This window comes from Halichoerus grypus, chromosome 9 (genome assembly GCF_964656455.1).
Source record: "Halichoerus grypus chromosome 9, mHalGry1.hap1.1, whole genome shotgun sequence".
In the NCBI taxonomy this organism is placed as follows: Eukaryota; Metazoa; Chordata; class Mammalia; order Carnivora; family Phocidae; genus Halichoerus; species Halichoerus grypus.
The window spans coordinates 137,949,033-137,976,080 of record NC_135720.1 but is presented as its reverse complement, the minus strand read 5'-3'; the positions used below and the strand labels follow the sequence as shown (position 1 = coordinate 137,976,080).

Sequence of the window (27,048 nt, the reverse complement as noted above, 5' to 3'; positions counted from 1 at the left end):
AAAACTGTTTCATCATACCCAACATAAACTCTGTACCCATTAAACTATAACTCACTCTTTCCTCCTCCCCTCAGCTCCTGGTAACTTCCATTCTACTTTCTGTATCTATGTATTTGTCTAGTCTATGTACCTCCTATAAGTGGTATCATACAATATTTGTCCTTCTGTGTCTGGCTTATTTCACTAAGCATAATGTCTTTAAGGTTCATCCATGTTGTAGCATGTTGTCAGAATTTCACTTCTTTTTAAGGCTAATATTCCACTGTTTACTACATTGTATACTACATTTTGTTTATGCATTCATCTATCAATGGACATTTGGGTTGTTTCCACCTGTTGCCTATTGCGAATAATGTTGCCATGAACATACAGGTATACAGGTATGTGTTAGAGTCCCTATGTTCAATTCTTTGGGAATATATATATATATATATATAGAGAGAGAGAGAGAGAGAGAGAGAGAATAGAATTGCCGGGTCATATGGTAACCCTAGGTTTAAATTTTGAAGAACTGCCAAGCTATTTCCCACCATGGCTGACCCATTTTAAATTTTCACCAGTAATATATGAGGGTTCCAATTTCTCTATACTGTCAACAATATTTTTCCTGTTGATGGCAGCCATTTTAATGGGTGTGAAGTAATAACTCACTGTGATTTTGATTTGTATTTTCCTTTTTTAAAAAAGATTTATTTATTGGGTGCCTGGATGGCTCAGTCGTTAAGCGTCTGCCTTTGGCTCAGGTCATGGTCCCAGGGTCCTGGGATCGAGCCCTGCATTGGGCTCCCTCCTTCGTGGGGGGACTGCTCTCCCTCTCCCACTCCCCCTGCTTATGTTCCCTCTCTCGCTGTGTCTCTGTCAAATAAATAAATAAAATCTTAAAAAAAAAAGATTATTTATTTGGGGGGGCAGAGGGAGAGGGAGGGAGAGAGAATCTCAAGCAGACTCCCCACTGAACACAGAGCCTGACACAAGGCTCCATCCCAGGACCCTGAAATCATGACCTGAGCTGAAATCAAGAGTCAGCCATTTAACCGAATGAGCCACCCAGGTGCCCCAATTTGCATTTTCCTAATGACTAATGATATTGAACATCTTTTCATGTGCTTATTGGCCATGTGTGTATCTTCTTTGGAGAAATGTCTACTTAAGTCTCTTACACTTTTTTTTTTTTTAAACTTATAGCACCTGTGTAAGTGGGAGGAGGAATTTTCAAGCAGACTCCTCGCTGAGTGTGGAGCCTGACTCGGGGCTTGATCCCATGACCCAGGAGATCATGACCTAAGCCAAAACCAAGAGTTGGACGCTCAACCAACTGAGCCACTCAGGCGCCCCTACACATTTTTTTAAATTGGGTTGTTCAATTGTGGGTTGTTGAGTTATAGGACTTCTCTATATATTCTGGATATTAATCTCTTGCCAGAGACAGGATTTGCAAATATTTTCTCCCATTCTGTAGGCTGTCTTTTTGCTTTCTTGATAGTGTCTTTTGATGTACAGAAGTTCTTAATTTTGATGAAGTCCAAAATTTTTCTTTTGTTTCCTATATTTTCATATCACCTCTATGAAATTATTACCAAATCTAAAGTCATAAGATTTTCCCCAATGTTTTGTTTTCTTCTAGAAGTTCTGTAAATGTAGCTTTTAAGTTTATTTTGGTCTTTTACCCATTTTGAGTTCATTTTCATATATGGACCAAGGTAAAAGTCCAACTTTATTCTTTTGCATGTAGATACCCAGTTTTCCAATACCATCTGTTGAAAAGACTGTTCTTTTTTATTGAATGGCTTTGGCTCTCTTTTCAAAAATCAATTGACCATATATATGAAAATGTTCTTCCTGGGATTTCTGCTCTATTCTATTGGTCTATGTGTCTGTTCTTATGACAGTACCATATTGCTGTAATTACTGCAGCCATGTTATGAGTTTTGATGTTGAGAAGTATTTGTCAGTCTTTAAACTTTATAATTTTTTTTTAAAGATTTTATTTATTCAGAGAGAGAGTGTGTGCAAGTCAGGGGACGGGCAGAGGGAGAGAGAGAATTCCAAGCAGACTCCACGCTGAGCACAGAGCCCGATGTGGGGCTCACTCTCACGACCCTGAGATCATGACCTGAGCTGAAATCATGACCTCAGCTGAAATCAAGAATTGGACACCCAACCTACTGAGCCACCCAGGTGCCCCGAACTTTGTTATTCTTTTTCAAGATTGTTTTGGCAATTAGGGACCACTTGCAATTCCATATGAATTTGAGGGTTGGCTTTTCCATTTGTGCAAAAAAAAAAAAAAAAAGGCTGTTTTGATAGGTATTGCATTGAATCTGTAGCTTGCATTAGGTAGTGTTTTAACAATGTTAAGTCTTCCAGGGTGCCTAGGTGGCTCAGTCGTTAAGTGTCTGCCTTCGGCTCAGGTCATGATCCCAGGGTCCAGGGTTCGAGCCCCGTATCGGGCTCCCTGCTCAGCAGAAAGCCTGCTTCTCCCTCGCCCACTCCCCCTGCTTGTGTTCCCTCTCTCACTGTGTCTCTCTCTGTCAAATAGATAAATAAAATCTTTAAAAAAACAAACAAAACAATGTTAAGTCTTCTTTTCAGTGAACATGGGATATCTTTACATTTATTTAAATACTTAAAAATTTCTTTCACCAATGGTTTATAGTTTTCAGCACACAAGTCTTTTCTACCCTTGTTAAATTTATTCTTCAGTATTTAATTCTCTAGGTGTTATTGTAAATGGAATTGCCTTTTTTTTTTTAATGGTTCATTTCCAGTATATAGAAACACAACTGATTTGTGTGTGTTGATCTTATAATCTACAACTATGCCGAATTTGTTTATTAGGTCTAACAGCTTTCTTGTGAATTCTTTGGTATTTTCTATACACAGGATCATGTCATCTACAAATATAGCTTTACTTCTTCCTTTCCAATTTGGGTGCCTTTTATTTATTTTTCTTGGCAAATAGCTCTCACTGGAACCTCCAGTACAATGTTTTATAGCAGCCAGTGAAAGTGAGCATCCTTGTCTTGTTCCTGATCTTAAAGTCTTTTACAACTGAGTATGGTGTGAGCTGTGGGCTTTCATAAATACCATTGAACACATTGAGGAATTTCCCTTCCATTCCTAGTTTTCTAAGAAGTTTTTGTCATGAAAGGGTGTTGGATTTTGTCAAATGCTTTTGAGATGATCAAATGTTTTTTATTTCCCCTTTAATTTATAAGTGTGGTATGTAATGTTGATTGATTTTATGTTGAACCACCCTTGCATGCCTGCAATAAATCCCACTAGGTCATGGTAAATAATCCTTTTAATATGCTGTTGAAATCAACTTGTTAATACTTTGTTAAGCATTTTTGCATTTGTGTTCATAAGGGACATTGGTTTTCCATTTTCTTTTCTTGTGGTATCTTTATTTGGCTCTAATATCAAGGTAATGCTGGCCTCATAGAATGAGTTAGAAAGCGTTCCTTCCTTTTTCATTTTTTGAAAGTGTATGAAAAGGACTGGTGTTAATTATTCTTTGTATGTTTGTGAAGCCATTTGCTCCTGAACTTTTCTTTGTTCATGCTATTCGGGGGAAAGTCTAGTGTTTAAGGGAAGAAAGCCTTACTGCAAGGCATTTTCTTAAGAGGGCCAAGGTCCACAAAAGAATTTTCCCAGGGACCCCTACCAGTACAACCAGTTCAATCTAATCTTCACTCACCAGATATGTTTAATTTTTTTAAAGATTTTATTTATTTATTTGAGAGAGAGAGAGAGTGCATAAGCGGGGGGAGGGGCAGAGGGAGAGGGAGAAGCAGGCTCCCTGCTGAGCGGGGAACCTGACATGGGACTTGATCCCAGGACCCTGAGACCATGACCTGAGCTGAAGGCTCAGCCATGGACTGAGCCACCCAGGCACCCCTCGCCAGATATGTTTAAATTACTTCTGGCTATTTCAAAACAGATCACACCTGTAAGAGTAAAGGTATCACACAAATTCCTCCTGCAAGGGCAGAGACTCAGAAGATAGCACCAGGAACTACATTCAGAACTGTCATCAGAGTCATTCCAAAGTGACTTTTCAAGGGAGATAAAACTCAATTTAAAAGTAAGCTGTTGTTTGTAACTAGCCTCATTACTTATGCATACAGTATGTGGATGGTACGTATGCTTTAGTTCACAAAGGTTGGACCCAAGTATAACAAGTCAACAACATACTTTATATCTATTTGAAAATCTCTAGGTCTATTTAAAAACCACACGTTTTATTCCTCTTCACGTAAACTGTGGGTAAAAACAGAAGTTAAAAGCTTGGACCCTGGAATCAGACAGCCTGGAATAACATCTGTAGTTACTATGATTAAGTAGGCATATTAAAAGCAGATTACATAAACCTAAGAGTTAAAATTTCTAGTTCTTAAGCTTTTCTGAATTTCAAAGTTTTCTCTTACCTTGATCCAAGGTTGGGTTTTTAAAGATATATACATACATATGTGAAATATATAAATATGTACATTTACATAAATATATTTTTTAAATTATTTTTTTCTGGTATTCATAAGTGTGTTCAGATGTCCATTAACTAGGAAGACCATAAGAGACCAAATGAAACTCTCTGCTTCAACCTCTACACAGTTGGGATATTTTGGCTATGGAACCAAGAAACAGTACTAGTAGGAAATAATTGACAGAAAACTAATGAAGAATAATAGTATCTGCATTTCCTTTTATCCCCAAGGCAGGGTGGGGGAGGGCATGACTTCTAGGTCTCCTATTAATCTGCTTGCTCTTTTCATCGTAGGCCATGGAAAATCTCCTTCTTGATCTTAGATCGGCCACCCAAATCTGTGCCCCACACCTTTCATTAATTTGATCTCCTCAAATACAGCTGCAATCCATTTTCTTTGAATTTTTCTTCCTTTGCTGCATTTGTTAGAATTAGACTCTAAGTCCCTTGAGGCAGGAATCTTTTTATTCCATATATAATTCTTTTGGGAGGTCGTGTATTAATATCAGAATTTAAAACCACCTAACCTTATTTATAAAATTGGTCTTCATGTTTAAATGGCTAAAGTAAATCATGAAAGGGGAAACAATTACGTGTGCCAAGGACATACTACTTGATATATGTGATCCCATTTTATCTTTCAATGACCCTGCAGCAGACATGTCTCTCTGTTTTACAGAGGAGGCTCAGGAAGTGGCCTGGCTGCAACTTAAATCAAACTTTTGCTGATGTCAAAAACCTCATGCTCTTTCCCTAAACTATCTGCCTCCAATTTGTACTGAGGTCTGAGGAAACTGCTGAGGTCGGAATCCAGTTGGTTCAGATCCTTGACTCCTTTATGGATCCTTAACTCAAATTTTATTCTTTTTTTGTTTTTAAGATTTATTCATTTATTTGAGAGAGAGAGCGTGCACGCATGAGCGAGCAGGAAGGGGGAGAGGCAGAGATGGAGAGAGAGAATCCCAAGCAGACTCCCTACCGAGCACGGAGCCCAACACGGGGCTCGATCCCAGGACCCCAAGATCATGACCTGAGCTGAAACCAAGAGCTGGATGCTCAATTGAATGAGCCACCCAGGCGCCCCACGTTTTATAGTTTCAACACCATAATTCTAGCTCAATAGTTAGGCAGGTGCAAATTTATTAAACACGTGCTATTAATAAATTAAAAAACTAAAAAAAAATTTCGAGAAATAATTAGGACCCCAGGTTAAATATAAATTTGGCATGGATCCTCTACATAGGTCACGCCACAAAGCTGAGGTTCTCAAGCTTTCTCAATTCATGGCACTCCTAGGCCAATAGAAACAGCTGACCATCCTATTTCCTAAGTAGCTAGGTACTAACAACTTAATAAATACTTGTCTTTTTTTTTTTTAAAGATTTTATTTATTTATTTGACAGGAAGAGACACAGCAAAAGAGGGAACACAAGCAGGGGGAGTGGGAGAGGGAGAAGCAGGCTTCCTGCGGAGCAGGGAGCTGGATGCGGGGCTCGATCCCAGGACCCTGGGATCATGACCTGAGCCGAAGGCAGATGCTTAACGACTGAGCCACCCAGGTGCCCCTAAATACTTGTGTCTTAAATATCTTACAAAATCTGTGTGAAAAAAGTAATACGAGTCAGTTGAAATAAATATATTTTTATTTTATTCTAAAATGACTGTAATTACTTATAAACGGAACACGTGCATCTGTTGGGCACTGCACAACTTCTCAAACCGTGAAATAAGAGCGTCTTCAGTTCCTGTTCCACATTCTTGATACTTGCTTTTTTGTCACAGCGACTGCCTAAAATCCAGTCTTTGACATGGCATCATGAAGTGTGCATTCCAGTGCTGAAATGGAACCACTTTGAGCGACTGGTTTGCACGGTATCTGACAGATGTCACTGTTTACCTCAAACATTTAAAACATCCTGGGGTGCCTCAGGGGCCAGGCAAATCTTAGGAATATCTTTTTCCCTCTTTCTCTTCTTCTTTCTTTCTCTCTTTCTCCCCCTCTGCTCCCTCTTGCCCTTCCTTTACTTTCCTCTATGCTTGTGTTATGATGATAAAACTTCTCGAGGTTCATTTGTAACTCCAATTCTCTCCCCGTGACTGAAATCTTCAACCTGGACTGAAGTCAACAGGAAAGCATATGTTTTGACTGAAAGACATATGGAAATCTGATGTTTAGACACATTTCCCTAGCAACAAAGCAAAATTTTCACCAAAGAATTTTTTTACATTATCCAACTGACTATCTCACACTTGATGAACCGAGGAAGACAGAATGAAAGAGAGGCAGAGGGTGAGGGAGGGAGGAAGAGAGAAAAGAAACTGGATTAATAAATCTTCTTTATTTAAAAGTGTGATGATAGGAGGGGGCCTTTGAGAGGTGACGAGGTCACGAGGATGGGGCCCTCAGCAGCGGGATCAGAGACGCGGAGAGCTCCCTCCTGCTACCTCCTGAGATGCACAGGCAGACGGCCACCTATGAGGCAGGAAGTGAGTCCTCACAAGACACTAAATATGCCAGTGTCTTGACCTTGGACTGTCTAGTCTCCAGAACTATGAGAAATAGATTTCTGCTGGTTGTAAGCCACCCGGTCGATGGTGTTGTTATAGCAGCCTGAGTGAACCAAGACAGGTCTCTTCATAGCTTCCTTCTCAGCAGGAAGAGTCACTATTAAAAAAAAAAAAAAAGAAAGAAAGAAAGAAAGAAAGGAAAAGACTCTGGCACTAAGGGGAAACATGAAAAGAAAACAGGAGGCACATCAGCAGCTGCATTCACAAACGGCAAGTCAACCGTCCTCTCATGGCTGACTCCGTCTGAATCAGGATGGTCTACGTCATCCTACGCTGACAGCTCCCATCTCAGTGGCTTCACACAACAGAAGTTCCTTTTTTGTTTTACCCATGTCCAGCACGCGCTCGACGCGCTCCCTGGGGGACTCAGGCCGAGGAAAACTTCATCCTGACGTGTGTGCCCATCATCACCCTCGTGGCGGGAAGAGCATATGGCGACCGTGCCTCGGAGATCTGTCCCTTCCACTCCCGTTGCATTGGCCGACACAGGTCACGAGGCCAGGCCCAACTCCAGCGGGGTGGGAGATGTGCAGGAGCACTGTGGGCAGGAAGGAGAGGAGCTGGAAAGGGGACGGCTCCCCTGAGACAGCACTTGCCCCGAGGACTCCCCTGCCCGTCCTGTCCACCAGAGGGCTGTGCTGTCAGCTACCACCACACCCTCCCCCCTCTCTCCCTCCAGCAGGAGGTCATGGAAAAAAGCAAGCTGGGTCTTCAGACCACAGCCACCCGTCTAGCCAAGTGCTCACAGGACGGTGCTTTGACACTTCCTGAACCTCTCAGCAAAAGGACGCTGCGGCCCAACTTGGGGTCAGAAAGAGGAGAGGTGGAGTGGGGTGACCCCGTGCGGCTGAAACAATCCTTGAGAACCCCCACCACAGCGGGGGAGGGGCAGTGGGGCTGCTGGATGGCTGGGTGTGCGCTTGGTTCACGGGAAGGACAACGGAAGGGAGCAGAGTGGAGGTAAGAACAGCTTAGAGCAGGAGGGGAGGAAAGAAACAGGGGAGATGTAAGAGGGAAAGAGTGGGGAAGGGGTGAGCTGGGGACTACAGACACCCTGCTCATCTCCCGTCAGTTAGGGGCACAAAGCTTTTCTTACGTCCTACAGTGTGACTCACTAGCATCCCAAATGAATGTTCCCCTGGGGGGCTCTGGGAGGGCCCGGGCAGGTCCTCTGCATTGGAAATGGGATTTCCTCTTAGAAGCACATACCAGGTTCTGGAGAAATGTACTAACACTAGTTTTGTTTTGCTTTTTCGTTTTGTTAGCTCACCAACTGATGACATAAATAAATTTTAATTCGGATTCCTTAAAAGACACATAAAAGGAGGAGCTGAACAGGGGTGTGGGTTTAAAGATGAAATGTCCTATGGTAACCAGAGGGCATCTGATTTCCCTGGGCCTATACGATCCAAATAACATCTAAATTCTGATGTTCATAGGATCGCTTAGTACATCGAGTCCTTCTACTGTGAAATAAGCCATTGTACTTAGTAAAGGCCAATGATGTCAGGTAGAAATAAACATTTGATGTCATCGGTCAAAACGGTCAGAGAAGGGGCACAGCTGGTTTTAGACAAATCCAGTTTTTGAAAGTCTGTGGGTGCTGAAGAAGTGGGTGATTCCTCACGCTTCTCAGAAATGTCACCGAGAGTCCTTTACTTGGCGACTCTGCCTTGTGCATTCCAAGAGAAGTCTTGTTCCAAACACAGGTTTCCATAATAAACTTTCCAGCAACACATCTGCTGTGAAAAATAAGATGTTTGTGGCATTTTACTCTAAACAAAGCATAAAGAGAAAGATACATTTTTAGATGTTTATTGAAGACTCAAAATTCTTCCCACATCAGGAAAAGATGACCGGATCCACTGTACAATTAAGTTCTGACTTGAAGACTGGAGGTTTAAAGAAAATGCAACCACTTGCATTTCCTGCTGCAAATTAACCGAAAGGAACTTAATTCAAAAGATACGCTATGGCAACAGTCAGTAGGTGTTAGGTCAAATAACCGATGGCCCAACTCAATGGGAGACACGGTAAGCCTCATTAAAAAGCATGGCTGATGCGGGGGCAGTGAGACCAGTATAAATTCCGGCTCTTGGAGGACTGATGTGGTTGCTTTTCTGCTCGTTGCAGACTTTAATGAGAAATTTAGTCTTCTTCACAAATGCTTCCTTTAGTTGTGCTTTAATTATAGACTTTGACCAAAAAAGCCAGAAGGAGAGCAAACAGAGCCAGGCCCACAGATGCCCTCAGCGTGCAGTCTTGATGGAGTCTTTGCAAGCGGAGTGCCATTCTGGAGCTCGCAGGGTCCCGCCGAACCGCAGAAGTGTGGGGCACCAAGCTCAGGTGATTCCCAAGCCTATTTCTGAAGTCCTACGAAGACGGAAACATAGAGGGGAAAAAAATGATTTTAAGATACAAAACAGCCCTACTGTGACTATCTGTCAAGTAATGAGTCCCTAGAAGAAGCTGTCTTTTTTTTCTTTATTGAGATGTGACTGACAAATAACACTGTTATTAGTTCAGGTGTGCAGCATAACAAGTCCATGTTTTGTGTACTCCAAAATGACCACCATAAGTCTACTTAACATCCACTGCCATGCATACAGGTTTTGTTTTTGTTTTTCTTGTGATGAGAATTTTTAGGATCTCCTCTCTTGGCAACTTTTCAAATATGCAACACAGTGTTGTTAATCCCAGTCACCGCGCTGTGCATGACACCCCTGGGCTTACTCGTGCTGTAACTGGAAGTTTCCACTTTTGACCCCTTTCACCCATCTTGCCCACCCCCCGACCTCCACCTCTGGCAACCACCAATCTGTTCTCTGGATCTATGAGCTCAATTTTTTTTTTTTTTTTAGATTTCACACATAATTGAGCCCATATGGCATTTGTCCTTCTCGGACTTAATTCACTTAGCATAATTCCCTAAAGGTCCATCCATGTTGTTGCAAATGGTAGGATTTCCCTCTTTTATATGGCTGAGTAATATTCACATATACATACACATACACACGCAGGATATATATCCCACATCTTCTTTGGATAAAGACACTGGACACTTAGGCTGTTTCCATATTTTGGTTACTGTAAATCATGCTACAATGAACACAGGGGTGAGTGTTTTTGTTTTCTTCAGATAAATACACAGAAGAGGAACTGCTGGATCATATGGTATTTCTGTTTTTAACTTACTGAGGCACCTCCATACTGTTTTCCACAGTGGCTGCACCAAGTTACATTCTCTCACAACAGTGCCCGTTTCTCCACATCTCTGCCAACACTTGTTATTTCTTGTCTTTTTGAAAACAGCCATTCTGACAGGTGGGAGGTGATAGCTCACTGCGGTTTGATTTGCATTTCCCTGATGATGAGTGATGTTGAGCATCTTTCATGTACCTGTTGGCCATCTGTATGTCTTCTTTGGAGAAATATCTACTCAGATCCTCTGCCCATTTTTTAATCAGATTGTTTTTTTTGCTAGTGAGTTATAGGAGTTCCTTATATATTTTGGATATTACTTATCAGATATCAGATATAGGATTTGTAAATATTTTCTCCATTCAAGTAGACTGCCTTTTTGTTTTGTTGATGGTTTTCTTTGCTGTGTAGAAGCTTTTTAAAGTCTGATGTAAGAAGAAGCGATCACTTAGTTACTCCTTCAGCACAGACACATTCAAACACCCACCATGGGCCACGTGGCCCCAAGTTAGGTATGGATAAATCACATTTCCTTTCTTTGAAGTGTCAGGCCAAGTTCATGATTTTCCAGATTACGCACAAAACATGGGAGGGGAGGAGAGAGTTAGTTAATGGAGAATTAAGGCAGAATTCATGAAGCATAACGTTTATGTAGAGTGGAATCATATCAAAAATGTACCTTTTAGGGATGCAACCACATCTACTCAGCAAAAAAAGAAAAAAGAAAGAAAGAATGACATAGTTTTTATGGATGTCATTTCATTCCACAAACATATCCCTCTAGGTGGAGATTCCCGGCTGCCCCAAACTTGAAGAGGAAGCTGAAGGGTCTGGGTGGCCAGAGGGACAGCCCCCCTCCCCCAGTTCAGCTCCCTCTGGTATGCTGTCTAGCTACGATCACTAGTGGGGAGGGAGAACCTGGCTGCTCTCTAGACGGTTCTAGCCGTTCAAAGTATAACTTTAATTCTGTTATAGAAGATCTCCATCTTATGTACAGGCTTTAGAGTTGGTGCCTCCCCTGCTGGGACCTGAAACACCACTTTGAGAGATGGAGATGGGGGGGGGCAGGGGAACACGGACGGGAGGAACAATGTGGGGGGCCAAGGGGGTAACCCAGAGGCAGGAAAACATCAGGCATGTCTGTGGAAGAACAAGAAATCCACAGCAGCACAAAATATTTCAACACCATTTTATTTTGCTTTTTCTTCCCTTCCAAGCTCCCTAAGAACCTCTTGTTGACACCTGTGTCCTCTGTGTGGAAAGTGGGAGTTGCAGCTCACCACACATGGTAGACGCACGGAAACCGTACTCTCCAGAAGGAAACCGTGGTGGGAATGTGCAGGGTAGGCTGACGGGAGGGAAGAGAATGGGAGTAGGTGATCCAGTGGCGAGTTGAGGCAGGAGGTGATGAGCACCTATGTTAGGATGATGGCAGAAGGCTGGGGAAGGAGGGACAATGGACTTTTGATGGAGAACCCACAGGATTTGAGTTCAGATGAGTGAGTAACGAGAGGTACGAAGAATAGGAATGGGGAAATGAAAATAACTTTTAGAATCCAGTTTCCACCAGCTAATGCTTCCATGTGATAGATGTGCAAGAATTCTTGCTTTGACTCTAGGAGACGAATGGCAAAGTTAAAAAAAGAAAAAAAAAGAAAAGAAAAACTGCTAACCTCAAGGATAAATCTCCCAACCCAATGGCAGTCGAATCATGATTCACTTCTGCAGTCACGCGTGTTTGGACCGACACCCTGCTGGTGTCCGTCCCTCGACAAGGGGCCATGCAGTGGAACAGATGAGCTTTCCTCCCTGCAGTGGGGGGGCGGGGGGGGCATGACCAGAGCTCAGAGGTGCACCCAAAGCTGCCCCTGCCCCCAGAGACCGTTCTCTTGTGAGACTGGCTTTCCATGTGATATTTTGGAGCTAAGAATATGTTGACAAACTTTTAGTTTGCCTAAAGTAGTCTCCATATCTCAAGGACAGCACTCATCTGGACCGGGCAGCCCGGAGAGAACGAAGTCCTTCACTACAGTGACATAAGCGATGTGAGTTCTTCAAGTGCAGCGAGGCTACTTCCCCTCCGGGTTCTTGGACCTGCGCGTCTGCAGGGGTAGAGCGGATACCCGGGAAGTGTTCAGATGTGAATAAGTGAGTGAATGGGGGTGTGTGTTCCAGAGGAGGTGCAAACAATAAAAACGTGCCTCTCCATGTCCCTTGTGACCCACGCGTCCTGTGATGGATTCAGAGTATGAATCTACACGAATCCTAAGTTGCTGCCTCTAGAGATTAAAGCATCACTTCTTAAATTTGGGTTTACAAGACCATAACTAAGAGGCTGATTGATGTCTCCTTGGCCCGAATTTGACATTTTTGAGTCACGCAAGGCTTTGAGAAGCCAGTGAAGACTACAGACAATGCGGCGGTGCCTGTGCCCATAGGCACACAGCGCTACTCGTGCTTCCATGTATGACTTTAGGAAGTTCACAGACACCCTCACCGAGGAGTAGATCCAGATAGTGTGGGGGCTGGAGCTTTCTTTTTAGGAGAAAGTGCAAATACAAACTTAAGTACAGGGCCTTGGAAGGGGCCCCTCCAAGAGTGAGCCGGTGAAACACAATCTCTCCCAGCTTCAGGGAGAATCCACATCTGTTCCACCCATCATCCCGAATGCTGGGCCCTGGTTCTACACCTGCCATTCCAAGCTGTCACTTGGTGATCACTGGTGCCAGGCCAGGGGTCAGGCTGACCTGGGCAGGACTAGGCCACGTCTTCAAGCATTAAGCATCTGGTTGAGTTTATAATACCTTCTGCTTCACAAAGCTGCAGTGCAGCTAATGTGTTTGTGCTCTTGGCCTGAAAAAACCCTTGACTTTTGATGACTATTCCCCAAAATTTCTTCTCCTTCTTCTAACTCATTTGCCATAAAATTTTGCTCCAAATATGAAAGTTACTTATTGAATTACCATTGTGGATTACCCGTAGTTGTGTTCTTCCTTGGGTATTACTTTATTCCCTTCCACGTCCCTGCCCCCCACCTGCTCCCGGCAAACACCTAATGCGTCTGACCGTAACGGACCCCCCCATTCCCAGTGTGCCAAGTCTGCATCACAGAATCTCATGGACAGCAGGAGCATGCTCGGGCAGCCGCACCCACCTGGCCTGCTGCTCTCCCTAAGATCAAGGTGGGCACTTGACAAACAACACAGCACGAGAGGGAAAAGGTAGCCTGTCTCTACCATACTGGGCTTCTTTTATATCTTCACCTTTTACTGATCCAAGATTGTGATTAAAAGAGTCTGATGACATATTTTTAAATATAAGATTGAGAAAAAGGCTTCTCAGCTGACAGTAATCAGTAGGAAGCTAGCTTTGTACATTTCAATTGTCGCCACCACTGTGATACTGAAGTTAAAGTAACTTAAAAATATAGGAGGGGCGCCTGGGTGGCTCAGTCGGTTAAGCATCTGCCTTCAGCTCAGGTCATGAGCCCTGGGGTCCTGGGATCGAGTTCCGCATTGGGCTCCCTGCTCAGCGGGGAGCCTGCTTCTCCCTCTGCCTGCTACTCTCCCTGTTTGTGCTCTCTGTCTGTCTGTCAGATAAATAAATAAAATCTTTTAAAAAATATAGGAAACAGAAGGACTTTCTCCTGAAGTCCAAGACACTCCAACATCTAAACGTACAACTATGGCAGAGCTCTATATAGTTAGAAGCGAATAGGAAAGAATGAATAGGAAAGAATGTAGCACTTCTATGACACAATTTAAACAAAAAGTGCTTTTAGGGGAGGTGATGATAAATCACCAATGCTAAGGTAAAAGTTTACATGTGCATGCCGACACACACACACACACACACACACACACACACACACACACACACACAGAACAATGTATGTAACTGACTTAGAGAAAAACTTAGTATGGCCAATAGTTCTGGGAAGTAAACAGAAGGCTCAAACCTTCCCTAAACTTCTTAAACATTATTACCAAAGATTATTAATTCTTGAAATTCAAGATGCACTTCCATCTCTCAAATGGTAACACAGCCAGTATGAGAAATGTTATTGCTTGCTAAGACTAAGTAAACACCAACTCTCAAACTTACACTTTTTAAGAAATCCAACTCCACTGAGAAATGCCTTTTTCAAAACAGAAATTTGAAACGAGGCAGGATAGGACCTCTGTTCAATCAAAAAGATCCCTGCATTTATCCAGTTATAGTAAATTAAGGACAACACTGAGAAAGTGTTCACTTTGATTCACATGGGCTATCCCCCCGCTTTGTAAATCTGTTTCCTTAATTAATTTCTAAACATTCTTGCTAATTCTTAAAGCACCCTACTAATTTTCAAAAGTACAGCTTATCAAATCCTATTAAAGTAATAAATCTGGTAAAGTAGAACCAAGTACCTACACTGAAAACAAAACCAAACAAAAACCACTTTGATGTTCAGGAAGTCTACGGATCGGATTTCAATCAGGTGGAGATAAATGAAGACTTCAGAAAAAAGAACGCAGTCTGGCTAGATGGTAACAACAGTCCATCTTGAATTATGTCTTTCTTGAGCAGCTACCCATGCACGGCTGGGAAGAAGAAAGAGGAGCCTGACTACACCCAAGCACATGCAGGGCACCGAGGTCACATGGGACCAGTGCTGGGGGCACGAAGTGCCCTGGTTCTGCCCTCTAATCCCACCTCTATCTTAGGATTTGGGGGCAAATGATTTATCTTCTCTGTTTCTACATAAAATCACCTAAGAAATGGAGATACTCCTAGTATTTTCATATCATAGGGCTGTTAGGAGGATCGAGTGAGATGTGCATATTAAGTTTTTTGAGCATGTAAGACTCAAGATTAACGCATTCCCTGGTGTTTTGCGGTTCTAATGGAACTGGCAAACTGTCTCAGATATTCTTTTTGTAAAATCATAAAGTCGCTATTTTATTTGCTTCTCAAATATGATTAACTGATTTAGGCTATTTTTGTCCCTTCTGCATCATCAGGGGACACACGGTATATAACGAATGAGCATGGGTTTCAAATTCTGGCAGGGCAGAAACTGAATCCAGGGTCAGACATCTGGCAGCTGTGTGACCTTGGGCAAGTGGTTCAAACCCCCGAAGCCTAGTTACCTCTTCTATGAAGCAGAGATACCAATATGTACTGTAGATGATGTCGAGAGGGTTTGAAGTAATATGCTCAGTGCCCGGGTGGGGTGCCTGGAATGCAGAAGGTCGACACGAAGGGCTATTATATCTCAGGAGTGTGACCCGGAATGTGGGGAAGCCCAGAGCTCCCCACAGCACTTAGCACCAGCACTGAGATGAAGATGTCCTGTCCTGGGTACTACCCTCGCAAGCGCTAACCCACGATGGAGAAGCTATGCCTCTCTCTGTGGAGTGAGCCTTCTGGAACGGCTCTTAACTAAAACCATCCCATATGTGAAGGGAAACTTGGACCCACAATTTATGAAGAGGGGTTCACTGGTCACATGTGCCAGAGGCTCATTTTTATATCTGATTTTTCCTTCGATATTTAGTTTTGTTATAACATTTTTTTTCAAGGAAACTAAAAAGGAAAGGAAAACAGGTCACTCTCGATTCCACAAAGGTTTTAGGTTCTGTGCCCACCCTGAACCAGCCAGCTCCCCTCCTCCACTCTCTGTCTGCCCCCTGCTTCCTCTTGAGATTGTTTTCCCAGGGCTCAGTCAGACGGGACCTCCTGTAGGAGAAACCCTCTCAACCAGCACACAGCCCCAGAGGACTGAGGTGCTTCCCCTCTGTGGGGCTGGGCATCCTGCTGGCCGGCCTTCATCATGGCCCTTGTTGGTGGTAGTAAATGACCTGTCTACTCCTGCAAGATCCTATGAGCACCCCTCGAGAGGAGCCTCGCCAGTGCATGCCCAGGGCCCAGCACCGAGGAGGGTGGGCAGTGCTGGCTGAAAGGCTATTTGCCTTTCTACCTGCTCCTCAGTACTAGAGATGCACATTTTATACAGTGCAGATATATAAATTGCCATTTACCTATTCTTGGATTTCTTATTAGATTGTGGGGTAGATGGAACAGAGGGTCGAACATCATCAATACAACGCAGTATAAAAATATAATAGTACCAACAGGGAAAAACTTGCCAGCAGAGAAGTAGCATGGTACATTAGTTTTCTATTGCTACTTTAATAAATTACCGTAACCTCAGGTTTTAATACAAATTCATTCGCTTGCAATTCTGGAGGTCGAAAATTCTAAAATCAAGGTGTCGGCAAAGCTGCATTCTTTCTGCCAGTGCTAGGGGAGAATTGGTCTCCTTGCTCTTTTTCTAGCTTCTAGAGGCTGCCTGTATCCGTTGGCTTGTGGCCTTTTCTCTCCAGGTTCAAAGCCAGTAGTACAGACTTTTCAGTGAGGATCCTTGTGATTTACGGCGGGCCCCTGGGAATAAACCCAGGACAATTTCTCCATCTCAACCTTTAATTGAATCACATACCCGAAGTTCCCTTTGGCCATGTAAGGCAAGCACATTCACAGGTTCCTGGGATCAGGACGTGGGTTATCCTGTGTGTGTGTGTGTGTGTGTGTGTGTGTGTGCACATTATTGTGCTTACCTCTCCTGGCATATGTGACTTCCCCGTGTTCTCACTGTCCCACCAGAAGGTGTGCTCAGTTCAGGCAGAGCTGAACCAGCTGCAGGAGAGAATGCACTCCAACAGAAGCCTGATGTTCTCCACGTCACAGGGAAAAGGGGTGCAGGGCACCTCCCAGTGACTGCACCGCTGGCTGGCCATGAAGCCTCCTGGTGGAGGAAGATGGGGTCCCCAGGGCTCAGCCTCCGCTCACACAGACCTGCTGAGCCACCATGTCTGTCCTACTCATGGCTTTTTCAGCCGGAAGAGATAAGGACCTGAAGGAGGTGGTCAATGAATAGAACGTTCTCTGCAGGGGTATTTGTACTTCTGTGTGTTCCTTTGCCTTCTATATTTATATTTTTGTATAGGTGCAAACATCTTATCCTTTTCTTGGTTGGGTTTGGCCTTCCAATGGAAAGTCATGCCGTTCACAGGCCTCTCGTGCAGTGCCTCCTCCCCCCAAATATTTATAACTTGCATTATGGGATATGGCCACAGAACCAGAAGCCTAAGGATCCAGGAGGACATGTGGACGACAGCCTCTATATAAAAACACTAAGCAGATAAGAAGCATTTACGCACTGGTCACCATATGCCCGGCACGATTCTGAGTACTCTATATGCATTCTTTCATTCCCTCCAAATTCCCAGGGAAGCTGTTAACATGACTTAATTCCAACTTGCCCAATTGACAGGGAGCAGGTATCCATGGTGAAGCCGATGAGAGGCTTGGCTTCAGTCATACTAAGTTCAGCCTTGGTGATAACACATCAGAGGTACATTTCTAACGCCATACAGAGAAATGAGAAAAACCAAGGCACGGCATATCAAATGACTATCAGGATTGAGATTCCTTCTAAGCCGACTTTATCCACTTTACTTGCTACTGCATCTCACGGATGCAATGGTGGTGTTTTGCATTTCTCTACAGAAAGGCCATTCCGGGAAAGCCAGGTCAGGTCCTGAGGGGGCACTGCACCCCACCTGGCTTGCAGTTCTGAACCATGCCGAGACTTTGTAAATGGGACCCAGAGATGGCACATGGCTGCGTTTTCTCTGAACACACACACACACACACACACACACACACACACACACACACACTTGATCTGCTCACATTAGAACATGTTGCAAAATGTGTTTTAATGAGGAACAGTTGGGCTGGTTCTGCTCAAATAAAAGACATCCCCGGAAGAGAGTCGCCACCTGTCTTCCCATCTCGCCGTGCAGCGTCTAAATGAGTTCTTCTGTCTCCGACACCTGCAGGTGTTGCAAGCTGCCTTCCTCGGATTGACAGACACCCTGTCCCCGCGCTCCGGGGCCTTACCAGCTACAGGGACAGACGGGGATGGAGGGTGCCGTGCTACCTTTCTCCACTACTCTTTCAGACAATTCCTCAAACTGGGAACATCTTAATTTCATATAATTAGGAATGCCCGATTCTCTCTGAACCAAAGTCTTAGTAGTTTCTAGTTCTTGAAGACTCTGCGAAGAATGTTCTATGCGCCGTCCATCAGCTTTGTAGGTACACTGGCATGTAACGAACTCCACAAATTAAACCTGGAATCAGCAACACCTTTTCATTTATTTGGGGAGAATATTTACATGATAAAACTTCTGTCACAGAGTTACGTGATGAGGGCACAGTCCTGCCAGCATTTCTGTATCACTTTTGGGCACGGGCAATTCTAAATTCGGCATTATTTGCATGTAATTTCCCCCACATCCTCTCACCTCAAATGTGTAATTGCTATCAGGCCATTAAAATCGCAAAGAAAAAATATTTCAAGCCAGAACATACCCGCACACACAAAATCACTATGATCTTGTTTTATATCTTGTTTTGGTGACAGAAGAGTAAATACAAGGCTTTGCTAATAAGGCCAAAAATAAATTATTAAACTATCTGCCATATGATCAAATGCATTTCAGATTATATTCTGAGTAATTCTGCCTTGACATTCACCAAAGGAAGAGCTCTGATGTGCCTCTGCATGGTCTGGGTGACCCCCTCTTTTCAGGACGTGGTCTGGGTGACCCCTCTTTCAGGAAGCCCAACCCTCTGACTTCAACTGAGCCAAATGAAAGAAAGAGATAATCATACCAAAAATCAAAGCTTGGCGTCGACACATCACCTAATTATTATTTTCTGTGAGGTCATAATTCATCTGACTCAAGAGATACAAAAACAACTCTTAAGCTCTGAACTTCTTTTAATGGATTCAAAATATTATGTGTAAATTTTTCTCATGGCTCAAAGGCATTGTTAGAGCTTGAAGGGAAAGCTACTAGGGATGAAGAAAAAAATGTCTGATAGCTCATAACTCAAGTTAGAGTTCAGCATCACCTTCTTGTTTTTTTTTTTAACCGAGCCTGCACGTATGACCTATGCAGAAAATCTATCAACACCAAATATGTGATCAATGCAAGGAAATTATGTTAAAATATACATTATGCAGTGCAGTATGCTATCAGAAAAGACCCTCAAAATCTCCTGACTCTGTAGAGTCTGCTTTATATACAAAATCATCTTCATATCTGAAAGTTATCGCTATCATGATTGCATTTTAATTCCCAAAATATACACTTAAGGAAGCACCTCTTAATGTAAGTATCTCTAATGGAAACTGTTGCCTCAGTCCCTGATAATCAGGAATGAACAACAATGAATAATCAGGTGGTCCAGTCTTCATAAGGCCTCCTCAACCCTCCAGTTGTGGGCTTCTACCTGAATTCTGTCGTCTTCCTGAAAGTTCCTAATCTTTCTTTAACTTAGCACCACGTGTCCATTCAAATGCCTGACACTGGCCTAGTTCCTGGCTTGTTACATTTACCAAATAAGTGCGTGGAGTGCAGGGTAGAAGAAGGGGGTCTAGAATTAATAACACAGCATAAAAATCTTTGCCCACAGTGGGGTGTTTCATTTGTTTATACGTAACCTCTTTAGTTCTACAAAAACCAAGGGGTTGTGAGCTTTGCTGAAAGGTATGTTATCAGAGGTCTGGCATCTTAGCTGGAGATACATTTATTTTTACTTCTTATTCATTGTGATTTAAATTTTACTAGCTGCCCTTAAAACCCAAGCTATTTATTTACTATGTCAAAATTTGGAAATTACTCTAGAATGTGTATGTAGGTCTCTCTTTCAGCCACGGATGTATACACAAGTATACACACATACACACACACACACACACACACACACACACACACAGGACTGGAAATAAAGAAGGAACCAAAAGGCTCCCTGAGAACTATGAAGTCAGTAATCACCATGTTCATGATGATGGCAGAAATCTGAACTCCTCTAACCCGAAACACTGGCTGGAAGTACCCATCTGTACAAGCTAATGTGGCCCCACCAGTGTGGCAAAGCTGAAGAAAATTAAGGTGAATTGGGTCCAGATGCTTTCCTGATGATGAAGTCTTTTCGATAATCTCTTAAGCTCCAACTGAAACCACCCTCATTCCATGGAGTGCATACAGGAAGCTGTGAACTAGGATGTCGACAAACGGAACAATCAGGTGTACGAAAGTTAATCTTAAAGCAAGCAATTCAACTCAAAATAATTACGCCCAAGGATTTCTTCCCACTAGGTAACCATGAGAGCGTGTTGGCAGATGTTTGTGTTTTAAATGAAAAAGAAGCCATGTGTGATGCTAACCACTATTACAATGCAACCCTCCCATCCTGTTCTAAGCATCATTTTCAATGACACTGGGAATATGGTTCTAGCAGCATTGAGCTCCATGAACTGTATAAAATGAATAAAGGAGATGGCAGGTGCTTTGTTCTGTCCAAAGAATCTCATAAATGATGAGCTAACATGTAAAATGTTTCCTACAGATCACTGTGATAGTTATTCAGCTAGGAAAAATTCCGATAAACCAGTTAAGAAAGATTACATGGTATGCACTCACCATGATTACATTAAAATCAGCCGTTTGAATCAAGTTCACATCTGTATTTTCCCCTCACTTCCAAAATTCCATTATGTGTTCTTCTAAAACTCCATCCCAAGGCATGCTCATTTCCCCTTTCTATTTCTATTTTGAATATGGATAGTTCTTAAAAAGTAAAAAATAAACAACCCTACCAAATGTCATTGAAAATAACAGAGAAGATTAATACAGGGAGATTTAATTGTTTATATCTCCATAAAAGTGTGGCGGGCAACCTCCAAGATGGCTCCCAGTGATCTTCGCCTTCCGATATTCACATCCCGCTGTAACAACTTCCCTCTTCCCCTGACTATGAGCTGATCGGCCTTGCTTCTAATTAATAACACTCAACATAAATGATGGGATGCCACTTCTGAAATTAGGTCACAAAAAAAACAAAACAAAACCGTGGCTTCCCTGTTTCTCACTCTCTCTGCTTGTTGCTCTGACGAAAGCCAGCTGCCTTGTTGTGAGGTGTCCTACGCTAAAGCCCACATGAGAAGAGACTGAAGGAGACCTCTGCCCAACGGCCATGAAGGACCAAGACCTCACTCTCACAACCCATGGGAAATGGAATCCCACCATCCCCACATAAGTGAACTTAGAGGCAGCTCTTCCCCCAGTTGACCTTTCAGGTAAGACTACACTCTTGGTCAACGCCCCGACTGCAGCCTCCCAACAGGCATGGGGCCAGAGGCACCCTAGCTGCGCTTGCCCAGATTTCTGACCCACAGACGCTCTGAGATCATGAATGTTTTTTTGTTTCAAGCTGCTAAATTTTGAGGTCATTTGTTACACAGCAATAGACAACTAATATAAAAAGATGCCAGGTAGAGGGCTGGAAACTGATTCACATATATATTGAGACGTGATTTTTATAACAGAGGCATTTTGCACTGCTAGGAAAGATGGACTTTCAATAAAATTTTCTGGAACAATTCATTATACACATGTAAAACAATGAAATTTGACTCCTACCCACCATCCTTAAAAATTAATTCCAGGTAGACTGATTATTTACCTGGGAAAGGCAGAACTGGAAAAATTTTAGGTCATGTGGGCAGAAAACCTTTCTAACCCATACGGCAGGGAAACCATTCTTAAATCACAAAAATACATGAAATTCTTAAGGCGCCAATGAGAGGTTAAAAGACAAGGCACGAACGGAGAGGAGACACGTGCTTCACACACAGCAGACTGTAGACTTTTATAATATAAAGAAATCCTAAAAATCAAAAAGGTATCAACTCAACAGAAGGAAATGGGCAACAGACTTACACAGACTCTTTATCAAAGAGGAAATTGAAATAAATATATCAAAGAAATCCAACAAATGTATACACATATGTCAACCTCATTTGTAAGTAGAGAGATACAAGTTAAAAACACAATGAGACACCAGTTCACAGACACCGCGTTGTGAAAAGGTAAAACCATCCGGCAGTTGAGATTAGCTGGACTGCTCTAAGCTTTGTGATTGTGTCATGAGGCATTTATAGTGCAACAGTTAACTGGTATATAAGGTGACCAGATATTTGGTCCTGCAATCCTTTTAATAAGGGATTATCTATCTATCTATCTATCTATCTATCTTTCTCTATCTTTAACACAAATACATTCATTCATTCACTCACTCAATAGACACTTCCTAAGCAGTGCTCTGCCGTGCCAGGCCCTGTTCCAGACATTAAAGACAAAGAAAGGAATGAAGCAAAATATCCCAGCACTTATGGATGGAGTTTCCATTTTAGTAACTAGAGACGAAGAAACACATAAATATGTGGTGTGTCTCACAGGGAGATTTTCCATGGAGGAAAATGGAGGAAGGATGAGGGGTTCTAGGTTGTGGTGGGGGTGGCTGTTTTACAGAGAGCTACTCAGGAAGGACTCGCTGATGAGGCAGAATTTCAGCAGATACTTGAATGAAGGAGATGACAGATGTGTCACACAGGCATCTAAGAGAAGCAGGTTCCAAGCAGAGGGACTGGCAGGTGGAAAGGCCCTCCTGAGGGAGAACGGCTGGTGTGTTCACATTCAAGGAGCAGCATGGAGACCAGTGTGGCTGGTCCGGCACATTCAAGGGCTAGAAAGGTCAATGATGACATCAGAGGGGCAATGGCGGGGCCAAGACACTAGGCCTTATAGGCTGGGACTTTTGTTTCCACTGTGAGCATGAGGAAACTGAACATTTAAAATGATTTTTTTATTATGGTAAGATATTATGTAACATAAAATTCACTATTTTAATCATTCTCAAGCTCACAATTCACTGGCACTAATTATATTTGTCATGTTGTACAACCATCACCACTATTTCTAGAACTTTTTCACCACTCCAGAGACTCTGTAACCAATAAGAAATAACTCCCCATCTCTACCTCTAGCCCCAGATAACCTCTACTTTCTGCTTCTATAAAATTTGCCTATTCTAGATCTTTCATATAAGTGGAATCATATGATATTTCTCCTTTTGTGCCTGGCTTATTTCACTTAGCATAATGTTTTCAAGGTTCATTCATATGGCAGTTTGTGTCAAAAATTCATTTCTTCTTATGGATGAGTCAAATTCCATTGTATGCATATATCACATTTTGTGTATCCATTCATTTGCCGGTTGACACTTGGGTTCTTTCCCCTTTCTGATTGTTGTGAATATGCTGCTATGAATACTGGTGCACAAGTATCGGCTTAAGTGTCTGCTTTCAGCTTTGGGTACATATGCTGGGTCACATGGAATCCTCGATGGTTTTAAACATAAGGGAGACACGATCTGATTTATATAGAGGGCAGAAACAGGGAGACCAATTAGGCAGATTGTGTTTATTTTCAGATAATATAGTACAACACAGAAGAGGAAATTACCCCCTACAAGAATATCTAAAAGAAAAAAATCTGTAGCAAATAACACTATCCTCTACCATAGATGTTCTGTGATTGTTCGGAGGAACTGATCTCATCTGAGGGGATCAGAGAAAAAAAATAGCCACACAAAGTCAGTGAAAAAGGGGAACTTAAATCATGATCATGAATATTTATTTTAGGCAACTAGACTTTACAAATGTTCTTGCTGGTGATATATGTACCTGAAAAAACCAATGACCAAGTCCTCTTCTCATGGTATATACGTGATTCGGGCAAAACATCACCCATGGCCCATGGACACAATATCATTAGCATCTTGATTAACTGGGCCCAGATAAATCTTCACTGACTATCACCATGCCCCCAATTTCACACCACATATTCATCGATCACTTCCTACGTGCCAGGTAATGCTCTGAGTGCTTCCCATGCATTACCTCATTCGTCAAAATCACCCTGTCAGATAGATTCTATTACTCCCAATTTATAAGAGAGGAAACATACCTAGAGAGGGTAAGTGATCAGCCAAGGATCATACAGTTAATAAGGAAGAGAGCCAAAAGTCCAAATCCACACAGTATGACTCCAAAGCTCATGTGCTGAAGAGATACTCTATCTTTCAGAACGGATGTCTGTGAGAGAGAAGCCCTGGGAGCCAGGAGCTTCTGGAAGGAAAGTGCTAATCTTGATAAAGTACATCTGTATATGTGCTGCCGAAGCGAGCACTTGATCAAGTACATCTGTAATGGTTCTTTGCTTTTGTGGTCCTTTAGCTTTCTCTCTCAAGTGGTGGCAAATCTGAAGGGCAATGCATCCCATTTTTATAGGTTGACTTCCTAACAGATAACTGTTGACTTGACATATGGCTTGAATATTTATGCTTCCCAGTAATTTTATAGAATTGCACTGGGGAGACAGAGGGCAGGAGAAAATTTGTTTCTCCAAAACCCTTTAAGTTTAAAACGCTGCAAACTATGTTAGAAAACAGAAATATCCATAGTTCTATTATTTGAGGCACATCTCAAAGTCAATACTGTGAGTATGACGGGAGAAACAGGCTGTCAGATTCATCATTAGAAAGGAAAAGGGAAGAAAACGCAAATTTACGGTTAGAAGCATCCCAGGTCTAAAGTACTCATCCTTACAGGTTCCATGAAAAGAATTTAAATTTGCAAGATTATTATCAATTTAAAATGGGGCTTTTGCAATCTGCTTATCAAGACGTCAAATGACTTCCAAGAACAGGTTGTGTAGCTTGACTATGATTTTTCTTTCTTAGCCCGTGGAAGAATATACTAATATCCCAAGTCGAAGTAATAGATTTATCCTTAACTTCTCTGCCTCTGGTTGAGAAACTATCCATTCTACCCTGCATGTCACTGAGAGCCAAGTTCATTCAACAAATATGTCCCGAGCGCCAACTATAAGCCAGGTGCTGTGCTGGGCCTGGGGGGCTGGTGGTGAGCAGGACAGACAGGGTGGCCCGGTGCTCCTGAGTTTTTCTTCCCGCAGGTGGCTGTCATGGTTATGCTCATGTTCAAGGACTTTCCAACGGGCCACAGCAGACGCTTCTATCATTTACCCACATCTTCTCCTTACTTATTCGTAAGTATGTATTTCCCAAACTCTTGAAGTAGGTGGGGCCACGTGAATATTCTGGTCAACGGCTGTGAACAGAAACGTCATCTGCCGCTCCAGGGCTGAGGGAGGGAAGAGCCTGGCTCTCCAGCAATTCTCTGCTTGCCGTCAGCCTGGGTCCCTGAGGGACTGTGTGGAGCGGACCATCCTGATTCCAAACTGCCCACCACAAGGTACTAGATGTGCTGCGGTGTGTGCAGGAAATGGAACTTTGTTAGGTGAAGCCCGGGGTTTCAGAGCTCATGCGCTCATGCAGCAAAGCCTAACTTCTGTCTCGTGCAATTTGCCTTCAGAACCCAGCGGTCTCCCCCTTCACAGCTGACACTTCCCACTGCCTCCCACCGGCCTGCGTCTGCATATGGATGCCCACGTGAGGCCAGCTCTGTTCCTGTGCTTTCTGTCCCTTGACTTGTGCTCCTTCCACACTGAGAACAATGTCCTTCTTCACTTGCCTGACTCGGCCCTTTCCACCCTCCAAGCCCAGTTCTAACCCCAGCACATCCATGACCCCTCTGCAGTGGAAACTGTTCCAACAACCTTGTCACACCTCCGGGTCTCCACACGCAGAATTCTTACCACTACACATTCCAAGGACCATCTCCCATCCTCCTCTGTCCCTGGGCGCAAGCTTGAGACCCAGGTTCCACACTCCGGGGCCATGCCGAGAGGCCCTGATTGTGGAGTGAGCTTCGTGAGGAGGCGGACGGGGCTTGGGAGCTCTGCGTTGAGGTGCAGGGTGGGGGCAGAGGGAACACTTCTTATCAGCAGCTTCTATGTAGTTCTGGGTGTTGTTTCTGTTGCTCTAGCAGAGTCTACTCGCCAGCCCTTCCAACAATTCTGCAAACCGTATCCCTCCTGTATCCCTCCCTTCCTGTTTAAATTAGATGAACGCTTTTCTGTTGTCTACAAAGAACCCTGACCCACACATCCCCTGATGCTTCCAACCTTCAGAGGTTCCTAGCTTCCAATTTCTTATTGAGCACTTGCTATGTTACATATTTTGTTTCAAACGCACATATCTTCTCTTCCCAACTACACTTTCTTCTCCCTGAGGGCAAGGACCACATCCTAGACTTCTGCATCCCAAGCAGTGCTTAGAAATTGATGGGATGGCTGCGTAATTCATCTTCCGAACCAGGACGTGGTGGGGAGTGAATAGAGGGGCACCATGATTAATGGCATCAGGACAACAGGTGTAAAGCAAGACTGTCCCAGGCAAACGAGGCACACGGCCATGCTAGCACGGGTCACTGCCGACGGAGGAAAATGGGAAAGACATCCAAAGGAAGAGTAATGTAGTCAAAGCGAGAGCATGAAAGTGTAGTTCAGGACACATGAGTTCAGATCATCACAGGAGAAAATCCTCCCCTGGAGTCTCCCTCCTCCCATCAGTGGGATAGGAAATTGGGCCTACCTGACCTTTCATGTTTGGGTGTTGCTGAGATACCACTTTGGTTTTCCTAAGAAAGCTTTTTCTGTTTGGTGCTTCTGTGATGAAGAATACCTTTCGTTCTTAATTCATTTTAGACTTGGTAAAAATCGCCCATAAAATTTCACCCTGAGAGCCATTATGTTGCACGGGGCAGCTAATGTACCTATGTAAGACCCCCTCCCTCACCCCAATCCCGGCCTACCAGGGTCCCGATGAAGAGCAGTATTACCAGAACAACACCCAGACTGAAACCTCCTAAAGGCCAGATCACATCTGTCATTTCTACTGCCAATATCTGG

At 43.2% G+C, this 27,048-nt stretch overlaps 1 protein-coding gene across 5 annotated transcripts in view; it reads right to left on the bottom strand.

Moving 5' to 3' along the window:
* Window positions 1–8,328: 8,328 nt before the first annotated feature.
* CDKAL1 (CDKAL1 threonylcarbamoyladenosine tRNA methylthiotransferase) overlaps window positions 8,329–27,048 on the bottom strand; it is a 642,750-nt gene continuing 624,030 nt past the window's right edge. For 4 of the 5 annotated variants that reach the window (XM_036123558.2, XM_036123557.2, XM_078055737.1 and 1 more), the window contains one exon: window positions 8,329–9,427. In XM_036123558.2, the coding sequence (XP_035979451.1) occupies window positions 9,239–9,427 (189 nt within the window). In that variant the 3' untranslated portion in view covers window positions 8,329–9,238. The remainder of the gene's footprint in view (window positions 9,428–27,048) is intronic. The other variant, XR_004926977.2, reaches the window with a different exon arrangement.